We start from the raw sequence: 22,718 nt of genomic DNA, 5'->3' as shown, positions 1-22,718 counted from the left end.
AACATTGATTTTCTCAGGTGTTCAAATACTTACTTGCAGCTGTATCATAGAAATAAATAGTTAAAAAATCATACATTGTGATTTCTGGATTTTTTTTTTTTTAGATTATGTCTCTCACAGTGGACATGCACAGGTCTACGATGACAATTTCAGACCCCTCCATGATTTCTAAGTGGGAGAACTTGCAAAATAGCAGGGTGTTCAAATACTTATTTTCCTCACTGTATATATATACAGCTAGATAGACAGACAGACAGATAAAATACAGACAGATAGATAGACAGACAGATAGATAGACAGACAGACAGACAGACAGACAGATAGACAGACAGACAGACAGACAGATAAAATACAGACAGATAAATATACAGACAGATAGATAGATAGATAGATAGATAGATAGATAGATAGATAGATAGATAGACAGACAGACAGACAGACAGACAGACAGACAGATAATAGATAGATAGATAGATAGATAGATAGATAGATAGATAGATAGATAGATAGATAGATAGATAGATAGATAGATAGATAGATAGATAGATAGATATACAGACAGACAGACAGACAGACAGACAGATAAAATACAGACAGATAGATAGACAGACAGACAGATAAAATACAGACAGATAGATAGACAGACAGACAGACAGATAAAATACAGACATAAATATACAGACAGACAGACAGACAGATAGATAGATAGACAGACAGACAGACAGACAGACAGACAGACAGACAGACAGACAGACAGACAGACAGACAGACAGACAGACAGACAGACAGACAGACAGATAGACAGATAAATAGATGTTATCTTGTTATCTGCTGCTGATCATTTGTAATGTTGTGTGTTGAATCTCTTAGATACACAGACAGACAGACATACAAACAGACAGACAGATAGACAGACATACAGAAAGATAGACAGACAGACAGACAGACAGACAGATAGACAGATAGATAGACAGACAGACAGACAGACAGATAGACAGATAGATAGATGTTGTCTTGTTATCTGCTGCTGATCATTTGTAATGTTGTGTGTTGAATCTCTTAGAAATGGTTCTGGACCAACAGGAAGTGGCCGGGCATCTTGAAGATGATGTCAGGAGGAAGGTCAAAGAGGCTCTTCTGAAGCAGCATCATCATCAGAACCAGAAGAAACTGGCCAATCGGATTCCCATCGTGCGCTCCTTTGCTGATATCGGCAAGAGACAGTCTGAGTCCAACTGCACGGACAAAAACGGTATTCACAACAACACTGATAATCATGTTTCTTGAGCAGCAAATCATCAGATTAGAATGATTTCTGAAGGATCATGTGACACTGAAGACTGGAGTATTCAGCTTTGATCACAGGAATAAATTACATTTTACAATATATTACAATAGGACACTTAACTGTAATATTATTTGACAATATTACTGTTTTTAATGTACTTTTGACACAGCATTGGTGAGCATTTCAAAAGCATTAAAACATCTTACCAGCCCCAAACTTTTGAACGATAGAATATAACAATATGCAATGTTCAAACAACCTACAACATTTCTTCCTTATAATTCACAGTGGGATGAAATATCTCTTCAAATGCAGAAACTCAAAAATAGAAATAGAAAGAAAGAACGATAGATAGAACAATAGAAAGAAAGATAGATAGAATGATAGAAAGAACAAAAGAATGATAGAACAACAGAAAGAACAACAGAGAATGATAGAATGAACAATAGGATGATAGAATGAATGTCAGAAAGAATGATAGAATGGTTGATAGAATGGTTGATAGAATGATAGATAGAATGATATAAATAATGATAGAACGATAAATAGAACAATAGAAAGAATGATAGAACACTAGAAAGATAAATTGAACAAAGGAATGATAGATAGAATGATAGATAGATAAAAAGACAGACAGACAGACAGATAGATAGATAGATAGATAGATAGATAGATAGATAGATAGATAGATAGATAGATAGATAGATAGATAGATAGATAGATAGATAGATAGATAGATAGATAGATAGATAGATAGATAGATAGATAGATAGATAGATAGATAGATAGATAGATAGATAGATAGATAGATAGAACTGGTGATTTGCTTTATTTGACTGTTTGTTGTTGCTGGCTTAATTATAAATCTGTCACTCCATTCTGTGGATGTTTAACTTACACATGTCAGATCCACCATCTCAGAGTGTCAGTGTGTGTGTGTGTGTGTGTGTGTGTGTGTGTGTGTGTGTGTGTGTGTGTGTGTGTGTGTGTGTGTGTGTGTGTGTGTGTGTGTGTCTGACAGGCGCCTCATCTCATCTCTTTAAGTCTCCTCTGTGGCGATCAGTTGTTTCAGACGGGAATGATGGGCAGGTCTCATCTTGTTCTCCATGCTGGCCTGTGTGCTGCTCGTCCAGTGTGTCCATCACCTCACCTCTCCCTCCTCCATCCTCCTCATCCACCCACCCAAACAAGAACCCCACCGCCTCCTTCAGACCGGGCTCAGAGGACTGCGTGGATCCAGGCAACGTTTAACTTCAGAGACTTTCCCTTCTGCTGTAGTGCTTCCTAAAACATAACATGTAAAGGTGGTTATCTCAGAGAAAAGGATGCACGTGGTAAAAAACTCTTAAATGGGGGTGGAATGTAAATTAAGGCAGGCTTGCGAGAATGCATGACCCTCTGAGAGAATATTAATAACAAATATAAACATTTTTAATAGACTGGATATATTTAGTTGCTTGTTCTTCTAAAGGTGATATTAAACAGTTTTATACTAGTAAAAAGCTACTAACAAATGAGTTAACTGTGGTGATTATCTTTGAAATTATGATAAAAATGATTAGTTTAAAAAGAAAAAAGTTAGGGTGCCAGCATCCATATTAATATTATAATATACACCAATCAGGCTTAACATTATGACCACCTTCCTAATATTGCATTTGTCCCCCTTTTGCTGCCAAAACAGCCCTAACCCGTCGAGGCATGGACTCTACTAGACCCCTGAAGGTGTGCTGTGGTATCTGGCACCAATATGTTAGCAGCAGATCCTTTAAGTCCTGTAAGTTGCGAGGTGGGCCCTCCATGGATCGGACTTGTTTGTTCAGCTCATCCCACAGATGCTCGATTGGATTGAGATCTGGGGAATTTGGAGGTCAAGTCAACACCTCAAACTCATTGTTGTGCTCCTCAAACTATTCCTGAAGCATTTTTGCTTTGTGGCGGCGCCTTATCTGCTGAAAGAGCCACAGCCACCAGGGAATACCGTCTCCATGAAAGGATGTACATGGTCTGCAACAATGCTTAGGTAGGTGGTACGTGTCAAAGTATGGATGGCAGGACCCAAGGTTTCCCAGCAGAACATTGCCCAAAGCATCACTGCCTCCGCCGGCTCGGCTTCTTCCCATAGTGCACCTGGTGCCATGTGTTCCCCAGGTTTACAACCACGTAATGTAAAATAAAATATGATTCATCAGACCAGGCCACCTTCTTTCGTTGCTCTGTGGTCCAGTTTTGATGCTCATGTGCCACTGTTGGCACTTTGGGTGGTGGACAGGGGTCAGCATGGGCACCCTGACTGGTCTGCGGCTATGCCGCCCCATATGCAACAAACTGTGATGCTCTGTGTATTCTGACACATTTCTATCAGAACCAGCATTAACTTCTTGAGCAGTTTGAGCTCCAGTAGCTCGTCTGTTTGATCGGACCACACGGGCCAGCCTTCGCTCCCCACGTGCATCAATGAGCCTCGGCCGCCCATGACCCTGTGGCCGGTTCTCCACTGTTCCTTCCTTGGAGCACTTTTGATAGAGACTGACCACTGCAGACCGGGAACACCCCACAAGAGCTGCAGTTTTGGAGTTTTGGAGATGCTCTGACCCAGTCGTCTAGCCGTCACAATTTGGCCCTTGTCAAACTCGCTCAAATCCTTACGCTTGCCCATTTTTCCTGCTTCTAACACATCAACTCTGAGGACAAAATGTCACTTTAATATCGATGTTTTTAAACATATTGATACTAAAATATCTGAAACGCTTCCAATACTCATTTTCCACAGAATAGACACACGATACCAGCGTCTCTTTCTCTCTCTCTCTCTCTCTCTCTCTCTCTCTCTCTCTCTCTCTCATCTCTCCGACAGCGAGTGACACACAAACCCGCCTCCTCTCACTCACTCGTTTCATTTGGTCGGCGTGGGATTGCGCATAATTTTACTCATTCCCGCAGATTTTGTGCTCACACCTAAAGTGTGCGTCTCATAAAGCCGCCTCTCGGCACTAAATTTAGTTATTTTTCGCTGCTTATTGCGCTTAAATAGTCAAATACACACAAAGTAATGTTAAAATGCCGGTGAGTATTCGCGTAAACACAGTCAGTAATGTTTCAAGTGAAGGTAAACAGTTGAGATAGATAACGCATGTTTAACAGTATAATGGATCCGTACGTCAGCTCTTAAAGTGACAGCAGCCTAATAAACCTGCTGCCAAATTATAAGATAATAATAAAAATATCTATATGGCAGTTTTCCCTCATGGTATCGATGTCAGAACTGTGGCCAGTGAAAATGCTGAGTGGCTAGTAACTTTTGAAAACCACTCGCCACAGTGAGTTAATGTGATGCTAAATGTAAAAAGTAAGTGTGAGTGTAGTATTGCTCAATTCATACCAGTAGATAATCAGTGATTCAGCAGTTAAATGGCATCATAGTGTACTGTGAGGAAGGTGAAGGCTGTACTGAATATTCATCACCTTTATACAGGGCTTATGTTTAGGAAGTTTGCCAGCTTCCCACACGCTAACGCTAACACATGAAGTGCACCAGACCCCTGCGTTCTCCTCTGCTGTACAAACGCTCTCGGCTTCATTAATACTCTAATTCATACAGAGCTGAGCCAAAGCATTAAAACAGCAGCGAGCATGACTAATAAACACAAATCTGTTCATGCGATGTAGGACTCGCCGATGCTCTCTTAACTGAGGGGTTTGGTGCTTCTTCATGCGCTGAACGCCATAGAGATGTTTTGCTTGCTTTAGCTGCCTTTAGAGTAGAGTGCAATTGATTTGTTCATCGAATTTAGGTAAAGTGATGCTTGGTGATTTATTCATAACCATTTTTGAGGGCTGCTGTAGTGAACATACTCTTTAAATCATCACTCGGCTCATTATGTCTCACTTTGTTTCATTCAATTGTGATGGTTAACACATCTGAGATCATAACGGACCTTCATTAGAATCATTTTCTCTCCTATCAATCCATAAACTTCATTACAGTTTGCTGCATTTAATCGGGAAATACAGCCGATGCTTATGCTGCGTTCCATTGATTGGTTGATTAATATTAATTAGCATTGGCATTGTATTGATTGATTGGTTGTGTCTGCAGGTCAGATGATTTCACCGCAGTCTCAACCCTTGAGCATCGAGGGCAAGAATGACGTGAGCCGTGAAAACAGTGCCGTGGACTTCAGCAAGGTAATGACGATTATTAAATATAATTATTTCGATACAATGCACCATTCAAAAGTTTGGGGTCAGTAAGATTTTATTTATTGAAAGAACGTGAATGAATGCAGCCTTGGTGAGCATCAGTGTTAATTTTTACAGCAAATTTTGATTTAGTTTTAGTCATAGTCTTTTGACTAAAATGCCATTTAGTTTTAGTCACATTTTAGTCGTCTGAATTGTTTTTAGTTTTAGTCTAGTTTTAGTCGTTTATATCTTATATTTAGTCGACTAAATCTACAGTAGATTTAGTCTCCTAAAATCTAATGAGTTTAGTTCAATTGCAATACATTAAGCATTTAAGTATTACATAACCGACTATCTCTTGAGCTGACATTTTGACATCATTTTGTTTTTGACATTAAAAATACACGAAAAAGAGCTCAATTCACTTTTTTGTCTGTTTTTTAAAAACATCTATATAGTTTTTAAAACTTTGTATTTCTGTTTTAGTTAGTAGGCCATATCAGGTTAAGCTAAAGCTTCAAATAAGTTTGTTTATTTATTTATTTTAATTTCAGTTAGCATTTATTTAATTTCAAGTACATTTTTTAATGGTTTTAGTGAACTATTATAACCCTGATACTTTATTGAATATGTGTCAAATACTGATCTTTCCTCCTGACTATAAATTAAATGGGAATGAAATTAAATACAGTTTATTGTGTAACCAAAAGCGAATATATAATGCGTGACTTTTAATGATAAACAAGCTCGAAATACACCGGGACTCTTATTTTGAAATGTTTGCGCCTCTGTTGCAGTTGCAGGAGCTCATTCAAGTTCAGATGAGGGAGATAAAATGTGCATTGTTACAACCGTCTCAAACATAATACTATATAAACATGGTAAAGTAAACATTGTCATTATTCATCAGCATTAGTTCATAAACAATTGCCTGGCATAAATGTGCGCTATTCATTGATTGTGAGCCGCTCTGGAGCGCTGGATTGGGGATGAGCCTGTAGAAGCGCAACAGTGCCGTGTTTTCCAGCCGTTAGATCAGCACGTTCACATCAAATGTGCGCATCTGTTACACAGGATATCAGTTCTGACTGGATCTCTTCCCTAATCGTTCCTCCATAACATTTTCGTCTCGTTTTTATTTGTTGACGAAAATGACAGTAAGTTTTCGTCATAGTTTTTGTCATCCAACACTAGTTTTTATTTAGTTATCGTCTCGTTTTCGTCAGTGAAAAAAGGTTGTTGACAAAAATTATGACGAAAATTACATAATTTTTATGTACAAAATACAATCATTTTAAAATCAATTTACTGTAAAAGTATATATATGTATAAGTACATACATTTAAAAAAACTTTATTTTTAACCCCCTAACCTCAGACTACGATGCACGTAAAATTATCTTCGTTTTTCAAGACAAACTATGCAGCTCAGTGTCACCGAACGTGTCATTGATTGATGATATAAAACTCCGGGCGAGTTTTCTTGCGTGCGTGTTTTTTTATCACGCTTTGACTAACGTACAGTCTGACTTTAATGACAACTTAGATCTTACAGTGTGACATGGCTTACAGCGGGGATCATATTCACACTGTCTGACAAGGAACAAATGTAAAGGAGTATTATAAATCGCACAGTGTGCACCCGGCTTTACTTGACGAAAATAACCATCAGTTGTACCCTTCAACTATTGCGCTCCAAACATCAATAACAGCTTTAAGTGGTCAATGCTGGCAAATGATCATGGTATAAGCGGGATTATCCATGGTTAGCTGTGCATTAAATTATTTAAATGCACTCTGCTTCACATTGGTCGGTTCTTTGCCACCATGACTTGCATTAAAATTGTTTAATGCACAGCTAGCCGTGGATTATCCCTTACATATTGCACGTCCAGATATTCATACAACAAAATATTCTGTTTTTGTGAAAATGATCAAAAACTCTTTTTAAAACATGCTGGCGGGGAAAGAGTTAATATTATTGTTTCACCATATATGATGACAACTAACATTTTTACAGTGTGTAAAATGTCTTTGAGTTCATTACAGTACGTACAGATCTGTCGATTTTCGCTGAGCCGCCGTCTGTCTGTTCAGGGAAAGGGATTATGGTTTTAACACATTGAGGCTGAAACCCTCTTTACCTGATATTAGACTGTTCTGTTTCTTGCATTGAGTGGGTATTATGGTTGTGATCCCATGAACAGACGAGAGTGCTGTCTGGGTTCACAAGGGTCATGATGAAATACAGCAATAAAATAAGGAATTATGAAATCTTACACAACACATTTACATTATGTTAGCATGCATAATCTCTTTGGCTCTGTACATCATCTTGACCTTCGACCTTAAACCAGTCTAAGAACACATTTCTGTTGAATTCTACAAAGAGCTTTACGATATGCGCACATGGGATTTGATTTTTCATGCTTTTTAATATTGCATACCAGGATTTGATGATCAAATCTCAGAATCCTGGATGTGGATGGGTTGCAGAATTATGGTGGCTTGACAAAACCAGCATACTAGTAGAATAATGGGTTAAGATTTGTATTACAACCCATTTATATGTTAGTGTCATGGATATACTATTATACACTCACCTAAAGGATTATTAGGAACACTATACTAATACTGTGTTTGACCCCCTTTCGCCTTCAGAACTGCCTTAATTCTACGTGGCATTGATTCAACAAGGTGCTGAAAGCATTCTTTAGAAATGTTGGCCCATATTGATAGGAGAGCATCTTGCAGTTGATGGAGATTTGTGGGATGCACATCCAGGGCACGAAGCTCCTGTTCCACCACATCCCAAAGATGCTCTATTGGGTTGAGATCTGGTGACTGTGGGGGCCATTTTAGTCCAGTGAACTCATTGTCATGTTCAAGAAACCAATTTGAAATGATTTGAGCTTTGTGACATGATGCATTATCCTGCTGGAAGTAGCCATCAGAGGATGGGGACATGGTGGTCATAAAGGGTTGGACATGGTCAGAAACAATGCTCAGGTAGGCCGTGGCATTTAAATTATGCCCAATTGGCACTAAGGGGCCTAAAGTGTGCCAAAAAAAACATCCCCCACACCATTACACCACCACCACCAGCCTGCACAGTGGTAACAAGGCATGATGGATCCATGTTCTCATTCTGTTTACGCCAAATTCTGACTCTACCAACAGAAATCGAGACTCATCAGACCAGGCAACATTTTTCGAGTCTTCAACTGTCCAATTTTGGTGAGCTTGTGCAAATTGCAGCCTCTTTTTCCTATTTGTAGTGGAGATGAGTGGTACCCGGTGGGGTCTTCTGCTGTTGTAGCCCATCCGCCTCAAGGTTGTGTGTGTTGTGGCTTCACAAATGCTTTGCTGCATACCTCGGTTGTAACGAGTGGTTATTTCAGTCAAAGTTGCTCTTCTATCAGCTTGAATCAGTCGGCCCATTCTCCTCTGACCTCCAGCATCAACAAGGCATTTTCGCCCACAGGACTGCCGCATACTGGATGTTTTTCCCTTTTCACACCATTCTTTGTAAACCCTAGAAATGGTTGTGTGTGAAAATCCCAGTAACTGAGCAGATTGTGAAATACTCAGACCGGCCCGTCTGGCACCAACAACCATGCCATGCTCAAAATTGCTTAAATCACTTTTCTTTCCCATTCTGACATTCAGTTTGGAGTTCAGGAGATTGTCTTGACCAGGACCACACCCCTAAATGCATTGAAGCAACTGCCAGGTGATTGGTTGATTAGATAATTACATTAATGAGAAATTGAACAGGTGTTCCTAATAATCCTTTAGGTGCGTGTAGTTTTTGTTAATATTTTGACCTAATATTAACATCTAGGATGGTTCCAACTCCGCTATTGAACTTTTAAACTCTCTTTAGTGTCCAGTTATTTACAGTAAAACAGACCTGTATGACAAACTTGACTTTGTTCTCAATATGCATGTGTATTTCTCACCTAGTGATGCAGTAATCTAACTCCTGCATAATAATGTGTGTACAGATAGACCTGCACTTCATGAAGAAGATCCCTCCAGGTGCAGAGGCCTCTAATATCTTGGTTGGAGAGTTGGAGTTTCTGGACAGGCCTGTGGTGGCGTTCGTCCGCCTCTCTCCTGCCGTACTGCTCAACGGCCTGGCAGAAGTGCCCATTACCACCAGGTGAACAACATAGAAGTGCACCGTTTTTGCTTTGTGAAACTCAACTTAGGAACAGCAGTTACATTGCTGTTTTGTGCTCGATCTGTCAGGTTCCTGTTCATCCTGCTGGGGCCTCTGGGTAAAGGGTCACAATATCACGAGATCGGCAGATCGATTGCAACCTTAATGACAGATGAGGTGAGAGAGCATGCTATTGTTTTACAGTTACATACTGCTTTTAACAAGATACTGTTTGTGTTCACGTTGTATTTTTGTTCCAGATGCATTTTAGAATCAGTGTAAATTCTGATTGGATGAGCTGCATTTGAAGCTGTTTTAAAAATGCAAGTCCGTCTGCATTAAGTTGTGAATTTTAAAAAATTCTATTATTCTGATTTCTGATCAAACAGGAATTTTTAAAGTGCCGCAAACCAAATAATGCCACATAAAACATCAGATCTATCAAAAATGATGTCACTTCCTAGAAGATGTCATTCAGGAACTGCTTTTTGTTAGTTGGGATTTTACAAAAGCCTAAAAGGATGAAAATGGAAAACCCTCTTTAGATGAATTAGCAACCAATGTAAAATGACTTGATTTATTTGTTTACTTAATTGTAATAAAATAAAATAAACTAATGTGATTTTACTTTTTTTTTCAGAATCTACTAACCGCTCAAAAAGGTTTTTTTTTTTGTTCAGTGCCTTATTTTGCACACTCTCGAATCCTCTCATTATAACTAGTGGTGTAACGATACACTCGTGTCACGATTCGATATACATCACGACACTGAACTCACGATACGATATGTATCCCGATATTTTCAGCCAAAATAAAGAAGGTTTTTTTTTTAATTATTATTTATTTTATTATTATTTTTAATATAATATTATTATTATTATTAGTGTATTATTATCAGGACCCACAAATATTCCCCCCATTGCATTATTATACATTATATTCAACATTGTATATAGTCGTTTAATGTAATAATGTCACTGAAACTCCGTAAACTTTCTTTTCTTTTTTTCCCCCTCACGCATCACTCACGATTTCAGATCAGGCAGCATTCTCTCCCGGTGCTCGGCTCGCTATGTCCCGCCTCTCCTGCTATTAGTGCACTATACATAGATAGTTTCTTGAGCAACAGGCCACAGGCTGTGAGGATAGGGTCTGTCACATCGGACACCATCATAACTAACACTGGAGCTCCTCAAGGCTGTGTCCTCTCTCCCTTTCTCTACACACTCTATACTAATGACTGTATAAGTCCTTCACCCATTACAACATGCAACAAATATTCTGATGATACTCCAATTCTGGCTCTCCTCAATGATCACACTACCATTGCTGCTGATCACGATACAATATCATATTTTACACACTGGTGCACAGACAATTTTCTCCATCTCAACGTTGAGAAAACAAAAGAACTGGTCTTTAATGCACCCAGTCTCAGTCAGATCTCCATTCATGGCAACATGATAGAACAGGTTGAGAAATTAAAATATCTTGGACTTACCTTGGATAACAAGCTCACTTTTGACCATCACACAACAGACATCCATAAACACTCACAACAACGTTTGCATGTTCTACGAAAACTCAGTTCCTTTTACATTGCCCCTCATCTTTTGCTACTACTGTACACGAGCATTATTCAGCCCATCTTGTTATACTGCTCCACTAGTTTTTACACCATGCTGTCAGTCACCAACAAAAAGAAACTGTATAAAATAACAAGCATAGCTTTAAAAATAATACATTCCCCTACACCCAATATCTCAGAACTCAATGACAGAGCAATAGCCCGCCTTGCCCAAACCATAATAACAGATCCAGAGCACCCCCTCAACTGCAATTTCAATTCTTAACAGGCTACAAAGCTGAACTTTCACCCTTTTTTGTTGTTGTTGTTGTTGTTGTTGTTGTTGTTTTTTGTACATATGTTTTTGCCAGTCGCGTGTACTGTATGACAGTCTGTGAAAACAAATTTCCCATTAAGGGACAGTAAATAATATCTATCTATCTACATATAAGAATAAACCATCTAAAATGCTTTGAATAATCGTACTACTAAAACTAAATGTGATCTGGGGATTTAAATGATGTTTGCGCTCTCACTATGACGAGTGGCGTTCCGGCAGCGCGTGCACTTCAGATGATCTAATCGCAAGAAAGTGTGTCAAAATGACCATTCTCAAACTGTAAATGTTTAGCTCATCCAAGAATTTTAATTCTGCGTTTACTCACTCTCATGTTGTTTTCTCGCGTCACGCAATCATTTGAACGTCCGTGTTTACTACAGTATGCGCGTCCTTGTAAATCTGTTCATCATAAACCATCGTTCATATCTCTTCAGAAGACTTGAAGACTTGGATTAGACACTCGATTCGTTATTTTTACGATGCCTTTATGACATTTTTTGGATCTTTTAAGTTTGAGAGGAATGACTTTAAATGGAGGGACAGAAATCCCTCAGGTTTCATAAAGAGCATCTTCATTTGTGTTTGGAAGTTAAACAAAAAACGACATGATGGTGAGTACATGATGACAGAATTTGCATTTGTGGTAGCCTAAATTTGTAAATTTGTGTTTGGGTGAATTATACCTTAAAAATAGTCATATCCTTTCCAACAATGATACATATCATCACATTTTTATATTGCGATATATCGTTACACCCCTAATTATAACAAATGTGCATTATAACAAAAGTGTAGACACAATGTAATAAGAGATTAATTGTGCAGTGTAGACAACTTCATTTTAAATGGAGCGCTCTTAAAGTCCACATGAAATCAAAATTTAAGTTTTTTGGCTTTTAGTATGAATAAGTTAGCCTTAATGTTATCTATAAGCAAGCGTGCTCCAAAACAATGACCAAATCCACATTTAGAAGATATAAGGTATAGAAGATATAATCACACCGGAGTGATTTACATGTTAAGTCAATGCAGAGACGCAAAATGGCATTCTGCGGCGCGATTCGCGCGAATGAGGCGGCGAGATTGAAAAATCTGAACTTTGGCGGATATTTCGCGGCGCGTTAACCAATCAGGAGCTTGCTCTAGTAGTGACAACAATGAGGAGAAAATCTGTATATTAATATCTGGTTCAGACAATATGATTATCACTGTGATAACATTAAATGACATGAAACACAACCCAGTCTCTTTTTGTTAAATGCAAGTTTATTTATGATCAATAATACAAAAGTATAAGTAATGTATAACAAGCTATACATGAAATAAAGCAAACAATGCAGTCAAACATTCAAAGTCAGTGCTTGTAGGCTAACGTTACAACTGCAATGTACAGTTATAGCCTAAAAATATAAAGTAATGAAACTTCTCTTTGCCCTCAGCCTAAACGATTTGCCAGGGTACAAATTATAGATCCATGAGACCAAAGATCGGCCGTTACAAGACGAATTATAGCTCGAGACACACCACAGAGACATCAGAGCCAGCGGCAGACGGCAGAAGGACTGGCCGAGGAAAGGTTTCCCTCGCCGGCTTTGACGAGCGCTGACCGCCGCTGTCCGCTGGAGCTCACAACTCCGAAAACGGCAGATAAAATGTTCAAATAGGCACTCTTTATATAAATAAACCACAGATTTGAGCTTTAAACAACTACATTATCGACTGAAAAAGTCTTAAAACTACGTTTTGTCACACATTAACAGTAGATTTTAACAAAAAAAAAGAAATGTAAACACAGCCCATGTCAGCCATTTCTCAACGAGACGAGCCGCTGGCGGAAGCCCCGCCCATGACGCGAATTCGCGTCTGTTGTGCAGTGAATGTTCATTTGAAGCTCAAAATGTTCAAGCGCGCACCTTCTCGCGATTAGCGCAAATTATTCGTGCGAATCGCGTCCGGTGTGAACGCCACATTACAGTCTCTCACTTCTGCCAATATGATCAATGATTTTGATAACATCACTCTGCACTTTAGATTCTCATCAGATTTTCTGTCCAATCAAATGCTCGCTAGAATCCGAAGCCCCGCCCCCTCAGTCACTTGTTAGTATTTTCTACAAATTACATTATCATATTACTGTTGCTGTGCTTTATTGTATCCAGAAGACCCCACAAATTCACTACCTTGAGTGGATGATTATTGCTTTAATAAAATGTGTCTCACAGAGATGAGAGGATACGAAACTCCTGAGGTCTTTCACAGCTCAGCAGATTCTCTCTCACTTAGTCTTTGAGGTGCAGAGGAGACTTACAGAACGGCCCTAATAACATGCAAATGACTGCTAATTAGCCAGAAAACCTCCCTTCATGCCAAGCTGCTGGTTGATGTTGCTAAGGCAACATCTTAAGACATTAATGAAGAGCATGGAAATGTGAATATCTACTTTTTCCCAGGCTTTCTCTATATGTAGTCTTAAAGAAATAGCTTTTGTTTATTCACCCCTTGTTTCGTTTCAGATCCTCATTGGGTTTTTTTTCTTTCATGAAACACACATGGAGAAGCTAGGAAGAACGTTCAAAATGTTTTTAATGCAGAGAATGTGGATGGCGGTTTATACTCCCTATCTGTCATGAATAAAAATGTATCATAACTTAACTTTTTTTTGTCCTTTTTCGAGCTTGATTTATACTTCTGTTGTTCTTTCAAACTCTAACATTCAATCTAATTTAATTCTGTTTCACTAAATTATGATGACAAACACTTTGATTTTTGTACAAAGTATTCCTCTAATTATTCTTAATTATATTTTGCACTAAGACTGTTCTGTTTTTTTTTCTTTTGCAGGTTTTCCACGATGTGGCCTATAAAGCTAAAGACCGCAATGATCTGATTGCTGGAATTGATGAATTTCTTGACCAAGTTACAGTTCTGCCACCAGGAGAATGGGACCCTTCCATCAGGATAGAGCCGCCAAAAAACGTCCCATCCCAGGTTAGTGGGAACAGTAAGACAACACAGTTGATATAGGATTGAAGTTTAGTACTCGTCAAAAGTCTGGACACACTTGACAAAACTTATGTTGCTCATGATCTTAAAAGGCTTTTGATCTAAGGGTCCTATTTTAACGATCTAAGCACATGGTCTGAAGCGTATGGTGCAGGTGCACTTAGGCGCATGGTCTAAAAGGGTTGTCCCTTGTCTCTTAATGAGTCATGGGTGTGTTTTGGGTGTAACGTGCAATAAACCAATCATAGTCTGATCTCCCATTCCCTTTAAAAGCCAGTTCCAGATTCGCTATTTACATGGCGGAATTTGCAAGCGGATAGACTGAACGTTTCTCCAGAGAGAAATCCTTTTATTTTTTATATTTAAAAATGTGTGTGTGCTGCTCCCTATGTGTGTAATAGGCAAAGTTTATGCGCATTTTGTTCCCGCCTATAAGCACATACTCACACACCATTTAAACAACACAAAAAACACTGCGCAATTGACTTTAGAGCAGGTTTTTGTTGGTCAATGGCGCAGTACTTTTCAGTTCCTCAAAATAGCAACGTGCCAACAATGCTCCTGAACACACCTGGCTTTCAGACCAGCACGCCCATGGGCGAACAGATGGGCACGAGTACATTTGATATTTAAACAGTGTGGCGCTGAACGTGAAAATCGTTGGGCTGAAACTAGCAAAAAAACACTTGCATCGCACCTGGCGTCACATTGGGCTGGGTGTATGATAGAGCCCTTTATGCTTAAAATTAGTTTTGTAGACAAATACAAATTTGGCATAAATATGATTTTCTAAACAAAACGAAACATTTAATACTTTGAAAGGGATGAGATGCAGTACGTAGTGAAGGGAAAGCATAATGAAGTGCTCATCACACGTATTCCTTCTTGAGCCCATTATTTTTTGGCTCACACTTCATGCCTTGAAATGTACCTTTTTTCAATAAATGCAATATTTCAGATTAACATATCTGAATCATGCCCATGATTTTTTTTTTGTGTGTGTTCACATAGCTAATGCGACAAGAGTCATCAAGTGTTTATTTCAATTCAAAACGTAATATTTTTGGTCAGTTCTGGCCAAAGAGCCCCAGGGGCATGGGCGTCACTAGGCCCTTTTTAAGGGGGCTTCAGTCCCCCCCTGAACTTCTGTCCAGCCCCCCTAAAAAATGTGTGATTAACCTTTCAAACATGTGAAACTGGCGGGAGGCTTCGGCTTCGTCCCTTCTTTTAATCTGCATTAATCAGCGTGTTCTTCAATCCGCAGCGGCGTCAAGTAGCTAAACTAAACATAAACTACACTAAACATTTCATATTTGACAGCTGCTTCTTTAAGTCAGAAATGTTAAAAATGTTCACGCAAATTAATAAACTTTTGTCTAATTTCGCCATTTTGATTTGAAATAGGCCAATGTAATGTAATTTATAATATAATTTACAAACAAGAAATATTAACAAAGTAATATAAGTAATAAGGGGCATAAGATAAGTAATGAATGTGTGCATATTGTGAATTAATTTAATACATTTAGTTTTTAGCCTTCAGTGAATTAACATGTCTACAAAAATGATTAATAAAACGTATAAATATCAGTTAAACATATGTTTACTGTCTTCACGGACAAAAATGGAAAAACTTTATCAGTCATATCTGCCCACTGACATGGTTTTCATGCTATTGTTATCTAATTTTTTGTCATAGAAATAAAAAATGTCTCGATGGATAGGCCATGCCCCCCAAACCTCACATTTGGGATCTCATTGATTATAAACCAGCCTACATTGTATGATTAAGGGATGTACAATATGGTCATGCAGAATAAGGCATTAATATTTGCTTTATAAGTATAAGTAATAATAAACCGCCACTATCTTAATATGCATACTAATAAGCTACTAGTTAATAGTGAGAATTGGACCCTAAACTAAAGTGTTACCATTTTTTTTTCATTCCCTCACTGGGGGCTGAGCCCCCCTAAAATGAAAATCCTAGAATCGCCCCTGCCCAGGGGGTTAAAAGCATCCCATGATGCACCTCATGAATGTCCAGAGTAATCTTTTTCAGTCTTGATTTAGTTTTTGGGCGGTACTAAAAAAGGTTTCCATGCATGAAGGTTCAAAAAACATTATTTTCCCCCGTATTTGACATCGTTGCAGCAGTCTCTTTGAAGCCCCTCCTTCCAAAAAGCACAATGTGCTCTGATTGGTCGGCTGGATCAGTGTGTTGTGATTAGTCAAGCGCTTCAAGCGTGTTTGGGAAATGTCCCGCCCCTTACCATAACCGCCGGTTTCAACACACTACTAACTCAACTAGGCCCCGCCCCTTTATTCTGCATATTAATTATTTAAATGAGGAATATTGTGACGTGTTTGTTCCTGGAAGAAAACTCAAGACTACAATGGAGGTGTTTCAGGGAGTTCAGAAACACTGACACTGATATAGAGAATAACTCTCGCTCGAGGGACTTTGCAGAGCAACAAACAGCAAAATAACACACTAAAGAAAGTTATATGAGAGTTTGTGTCACTACGTCATTCCCAGACTTCCATTGTGTTATTTTAGAGTTTTCATCAACTTTAATATTATGTGCAAATCTCCCAATCATGAATAATTAGGTGTTTTCACACCTTTGGCTGGTAATGTAGATATTATCATGGTTAATATTAAACGAAAAACTGTTCTATTAAGTAAAATCAAGTGTGTTTCAAGTCATGTGGATCCAATGCACATGATTTATAAAGCGCACAACTGGCTGTGTTCTTACTGCAAGTCTCCATCTGGTTATAAAGATTAAAACAGCATTTACTGTACAATCTCGATCTAGAAATATTGAAGAGAGGATTAGCTGTAGTACTGCACTGTACAGCAGAAAAAAAGTGTAAATAGACCCGTTTTCTTCAGTGCATTTTAGTGGCGTAAGCACAGAACAGCAAACAGACATTAATCTGAGGAAAAAATGAGCACTTTCATCTCAACCCTGATGATTTAAATCAATTACTTGACATGTTCTTTTGAGATGTTAAATGCTTTAAAGGGATAGTTCACCTAAAAATTAAAATTAGCCCATAATTTACTCACCCCCAAGTCATCCTAGGTGTATATGACATTCTTCTTTCAGATGAATAAAATCTGAGTTATATTACAAAAATCCAGGCTAATCCAAGCATTCAAATTTGATTCATAGTTGCTCTGTTTTTCCATACAAAGTGCATCTGCCCATCATATAACTGCTCCACGCGGCTCTGGGGGGTTAATAAAGGCCTTCTGAAGCGTTTGTGTAAGAAAAACATTCATATTTAAAACTTTATCAAGTAGAGTTCCAGCCGATGGATTTCCTTGGAAAAGTGTTGAATGTTGAAAGTGAAACTCAAGATGCGTTCGTGACGTCATGTCGAGCGGACCTGGTTGTGTTAGTCTTTCGATCGGCAGGGGAACTTTCAACACTTTTTCTATAAATTGAACAGGGAAGGCGGTCAGCTGAAAGTTTACTTGATAAAGTTTTAAATATGGATATTTTTCTTACATAAACACATCGATTCGCTTCAGAAGGCCTTTATTAACAATCCAGAGCCGAGTGGAGCAGTTATTTGATGGGCAGATGCACTTTTTATGGACTTCAAAAACAGAGCAACTATGAATCCAATTCTAATGCTTGGATTAGCCTGGACTATTGTAATATAACCCAGATTGTATTCGTCTGAAAGAAGAATGTCATATACACCTAGGATGACTTGAGGGTGAGTAAATTATGGGCTAATTTTCATTTTTGGGTGAACTATCCCTTTAATGGAATAGTTGATCCAAAATGTTCAATTCTGTTGTTGTTTATTTAATGTCATGTTGCTGCAAACCAGCATGACTTGCTTTCTACCATGGAATACAAAAAGCAGGCATTGCACAATGTCCAGAGTGCTCTTTTTCATAATGGGGATTGGGATGTGTCTAAAATCCTACACAACCATTGAAACGTTTTTAAACCATTGAAACGTTTGAAGACGTTGTCATACTCAATTCTAGTCAGAATATGAGTCTGATACTGCTCCGTTGGGCTGACACGAACCAGGAAAGACCTCAATTGGATAGACCTACAACCAATCAGAGCAACGGAGCGATGCATAACGTTAGTTGTCAAATGTCAACAGAACTCAACTGCACTGTGTTGCCAAGTCTGCGGTTTTCCCACGGGCTGTTTTTCCATGTCCTCGGGTTGAAGCGACCCCAATTATGTGATATTTAGACCTAGGAACCTGGTACCCTGCCAAAAAAAACACACATTTTACCCCCCAAACGCCATTTTTTCCGGAGAAAAGTGACAGTAAAGACATTTTTAATGTTACTAAAGATTATTAGAGGGTTGGTGTAGTAAATTATTAAATATATGCTAGGAAGACCAATCACAATTCAGTATGCAAATTATATGATGACATCATAACTGTTTTCAAAACAAATGTCTGCCTGTTAAAGGTGCAGTAAGCGATTTCTGAGAAACTGTTGATTTGAAATCGACATCCAAACAAACACACCCCTACCTAAAATAGAAACACCCCTCTGCCTGCAAACATGCTGTGCAACACAGTCAACGGTTAACAGCTGGCGCATCAGACAGCTCGTGAAAGTATGGATGAATCAGCTGTGATTCAACAACAGCATATCTAGGTTCTGTGAAACAGCAAAGCCAATGTTACTTGTGTATCGAGCATAAACAAAGCAATCTCGGCGTCTGTTTTCAGGCCTTCCTGCTCTCTATCCTCTCTCCTGCACTGAGAAGCTTTTCCAATATTATATTCCTCTGACTTTTTCCTCTTTGGTAATATCAGCCATCTCTCTTTTTACAAATGTCCAGCTTGCTCGCTGTTTCTCCTCCCCCATTATGAGCGGACACGCTCCCTAATGCTGATTGGCTACAAGAGTGTTGTGGTTCTCGGTCTGATTGGTCTGATCCACTTTGTTTTTTCTTTTATTTACACAGTCAGGATTATGTACAAACAAACACTGTATACTTTCCATACTTTCACGAGCTGTCTGATGCGCCAGCTGTTAATCGTTGACTGTGTTGCACAGCATGTTTGCAGGCAGAGGGGTGTTTCTATATATATATATATATATTAGGGCTGGGCAAATTAACGCGTTAACGCAGGCAATTCATTCTTTCAGTTTAACGCATTAAAAATATTTAACGCAAATAACGCAGCGTCTGTTTTTATATCCATTTTCACCTACCGTTACATGATCACACTCCTATTCATGGAAATGCTTCCAAGCGCGACAAGAGAATGCGCTGTATGTCAATGTCCTGTCTGTGTGTGTGTGTGTGTGTGTGTGTGTCAGTGTCCTGTCTGTGTGTGCGTCTCATGTCAGCTAATCGAGGGACACTCTGACACACACACACACACACACACACACTAGACGCACAGACAGACTTGCGCCAGTTTCCTGCTCACATCGAGTTCTCTTTTGCTCTTGAACAAACAATAACAACAACACAGAGGGTTTTGAGTATTCTCATATTAGGAGTCTTAAATGAGTTCAATAACGTCTTAAATTAACTTCAAGAGTTGTGAGGAAATGAGATGTGCGGGACAGCGTGAGATCCGCATCATGTTCGTCAGCGGCCGTTCTTAAAGTGACAGCAGCACTGATGATGCCTGTCATTATTGTTCATCACAGAACAACGGGAACAGAGAAAAGTGTAGCTTTAATGATGATGAATCTATATTTCATTTATTATTTATGCAGTTAAGAAAGGTGTTTGATAACTATTACATTTCTGTATATGTCTAACAGGGAAGGCCATGGGTAAAAATAACATTTATTATTTTGGGTTTATGTAAAGATTGTTTTAAGTTCACTTAAATTAAAAGTAGTTTTTTTTTAAAGCCTAATAAATGTTGAAATTGGGAGCTTTCAGTTATACTGTAATGTAACGTCATTAAAGTCCCTGTAAAAGCAATTCTGAGATTTTTTTCTAAACACATTATAAATGTTAGAAATGTATTGCTGAAACAAATTACAAAGACTGTGAACTATGTAGTACTGAATTCAGAAGTTAGACCGTTAAACAGTTTTTCACCGTTGCTGTGTTCTGGTGGCCAGTTGCATAAACTAAGCCATTATGTTAAGACAGTGTCTTAAGATCTAGTATGAGCCACTAGCAGTAAGGCAAGTGGCATTCAGTCTTACTTTTCATATCAAATTAGGCCAGTCTATGTTTTTATGTAACTGGTTTAAAAAAATTATGAACAGTCTTAAAGAAAAAAATGTATGTCTAACTTGTAAGACTAGTCTTAACGGTTTATGCAACCGGCCCCAGGATTTTCTGGGCGGGGCTAAAACGGTGGCTCGATGACGCACTGGAGCCACCGAGCCTGGCTCCTCCCCTAACACGATCATAACTAGAGCACATTCGCATCAGTTTGCCCGCTCGATCGCGAGTTACTGTCAGTACTGTTAGTTACCATAGTCTACAACTTACAAAACAGCTTACAAAACAAACACGATGATCAAGAAGAGGGGGATTCATTTTGTGAACAGCCACCTTGATGGAGAGCTGAGGATAACCACAGACGCCTGCCTCCGAGTCTGCAGTGACCATACACCGGATCGTTTTACAAACTTTCACCGGAGACAACTGGGGATTCACTGATAATCCGCTGCAGAACCGACTATCCCCCGACCCGGCCTTAGTCCTCCCGTCCCGCCGACATCTGGTGTGTCGTGATCATAGACGGTCATGATCAGTGAGTGTTGTCTTGTTTTGCTACTGCAGCTTTCCCGCGAGTGGGCGTGGTTTCGGCGCCGACAACGGACACACCCCCAGCGTTTGAGAGCAGAGAATGCTGCTCGTTTTTTCAAGTTTTTGATAAACTATTTTATGTACTTGGCGGATTTTTTAATGATTCAAATTTGGCTGGGTGGTTAATAACACATTTATCTGTGGTGTGAGGAACTCAGAACACATGTTTAGTTTTGACTTTACAGGGACTTAAATGTTTCATAGAGACATTATTATCAGTGATACTGGCCTTCATTCATAAAAACATGACAATACAACACATATTTAAAATATGCTGTCTTTAAATTGTTTCTACATTAATTTGGAGAGTAACTGAAATTATTACAATATCAAAATATTAAAAACTTAAAATTTTAAAAACTTGCGATTAATCGCGATTAATTACAGAAAAAATTTGACTAATTAGTTAATTTTTTTTATCGATTCCCAGCACTAATATATATATATATCATATATATATATATATGTCAGCCACCAATCAGGCATAACATTATGACTTAATATTGTGTTGGTCCCCCTTTTGCTGCCAAAACAGCCCTGACCCGTAAAGGCATGGACTCCACTAGACCCCTGAAGGTGTGCTATGGTATCTGGCACCAAGATGTTAGCAGCAGATCCTTTAAGTTCTGTAAGTTACGAGGTGGGACCTCCATGGATTGGGGGTCAGCATGGGCACCTTGTCTAGTCTACGCCAGATACCTTTCTATCAGAACCAGCATTAACTTCTTGAGCAGTTTGAGCTCCAGTAGCTCGTCTGTTTGGTCGGACCACACGGGCCAGCCTTCACTCCCCACGTGCATCAATGAGCCTCGGCCGTCCATGACCCTGTGGCCGGTTCTCCACTGTTCCTTCCTTGGAGCACTTTTGATAGATACTGACCACTGCAGACCAGGAACACCCCACAAGAGCTGCAGTTCTGGAGATGCTCTGACCCAGTCGTCTAGCCATCACAATTTGGCCCTTGTCAAACTTTCTCAAATCCTTATGCTTGCCCATTTTTCCCGCTTCTAACACATCAACTCTGAGGACAAAATGTTCACTTGCTGCCTAATATATCCCACCCACTAACAGGTGCCATGATGAAGAGATAATCAGTGTTATTCAGTGGTCATAGAACACAGAACAGACATCTAGCAAATCAGAAATCCCACCCTGCAAAAATATAATATATTTTTAGTATGAAAATATAATATAGTAATATAAAATAAATTATAATATAAAAAGTATACAAAATATGTGAATTGGTATGTTTTGTCTGGGCACAAAGAAATGTAGAGCTGAGTGTCCTCAGTGAAAACTAATGCCATGCTTCCTAATGATGTACAGGATGAAAAGCGACGGTCCTAGCACTGAGCCTTGTGGTACTCCATACTGAACTTG

At 38.9% G+C, this 22,718-nt stretch overlaps 1 protein-coding gene across 1 annotated transcript in view; it reads left to right on the top strand.

The window, feature by feature from the left end:
* Positions 1-1,063: 1,063 nt before the first annotated feature.
* Positions 1,064-22,718, top strand: part of slc4a10b (solute carrier family 4 member 10b) — a gene marked incomplete at its 3' end in the record, with an annotated part of 71,308 nt that continues 49,653 nt past the window's right edge. The window contains exons 1-5 of the mRNA XM_079820725.1: positions 1,064-1,252; positions 5,388-5,476; positions 9,480-9,637; positions 9,727-9,814; positions 14,386-14,532. Of these exons, the coding sequence (XP_079676851.1) occupies positions 1,066-1,252; positions 5,388-5,476; positions 9,480-9,637; positions 9,727-9,814; positions 14,386-14,532 (669 nt within the window). The 5' untranslated portion in view covers positions 1,064-1,065. The remainder of the gene's footprint in view (positions 1,253-5,387; positions 5,477-9,479; positions 9,638-9,726; positions 9,815-14,385; positions 14,533-22,718) is intronic.

This window comes from Gobio gobio (assembly GCF_949357685.1).
Source record: "Gobio gobio genome assembly, chromosome: 7".
Classification (NCBI taxonomy): domain Eukaryota; kingdom Metazoa; phylum Chordata; class Actinopteri; order Cypriniformes; family Gobionidae; genus Gobio; species Gobio gobio.
The sequence above is the reverse complement of the archived record's forward strand: the minus strand, read 5'-3'. Positions and strand labels throughout refer to the sequence as shown.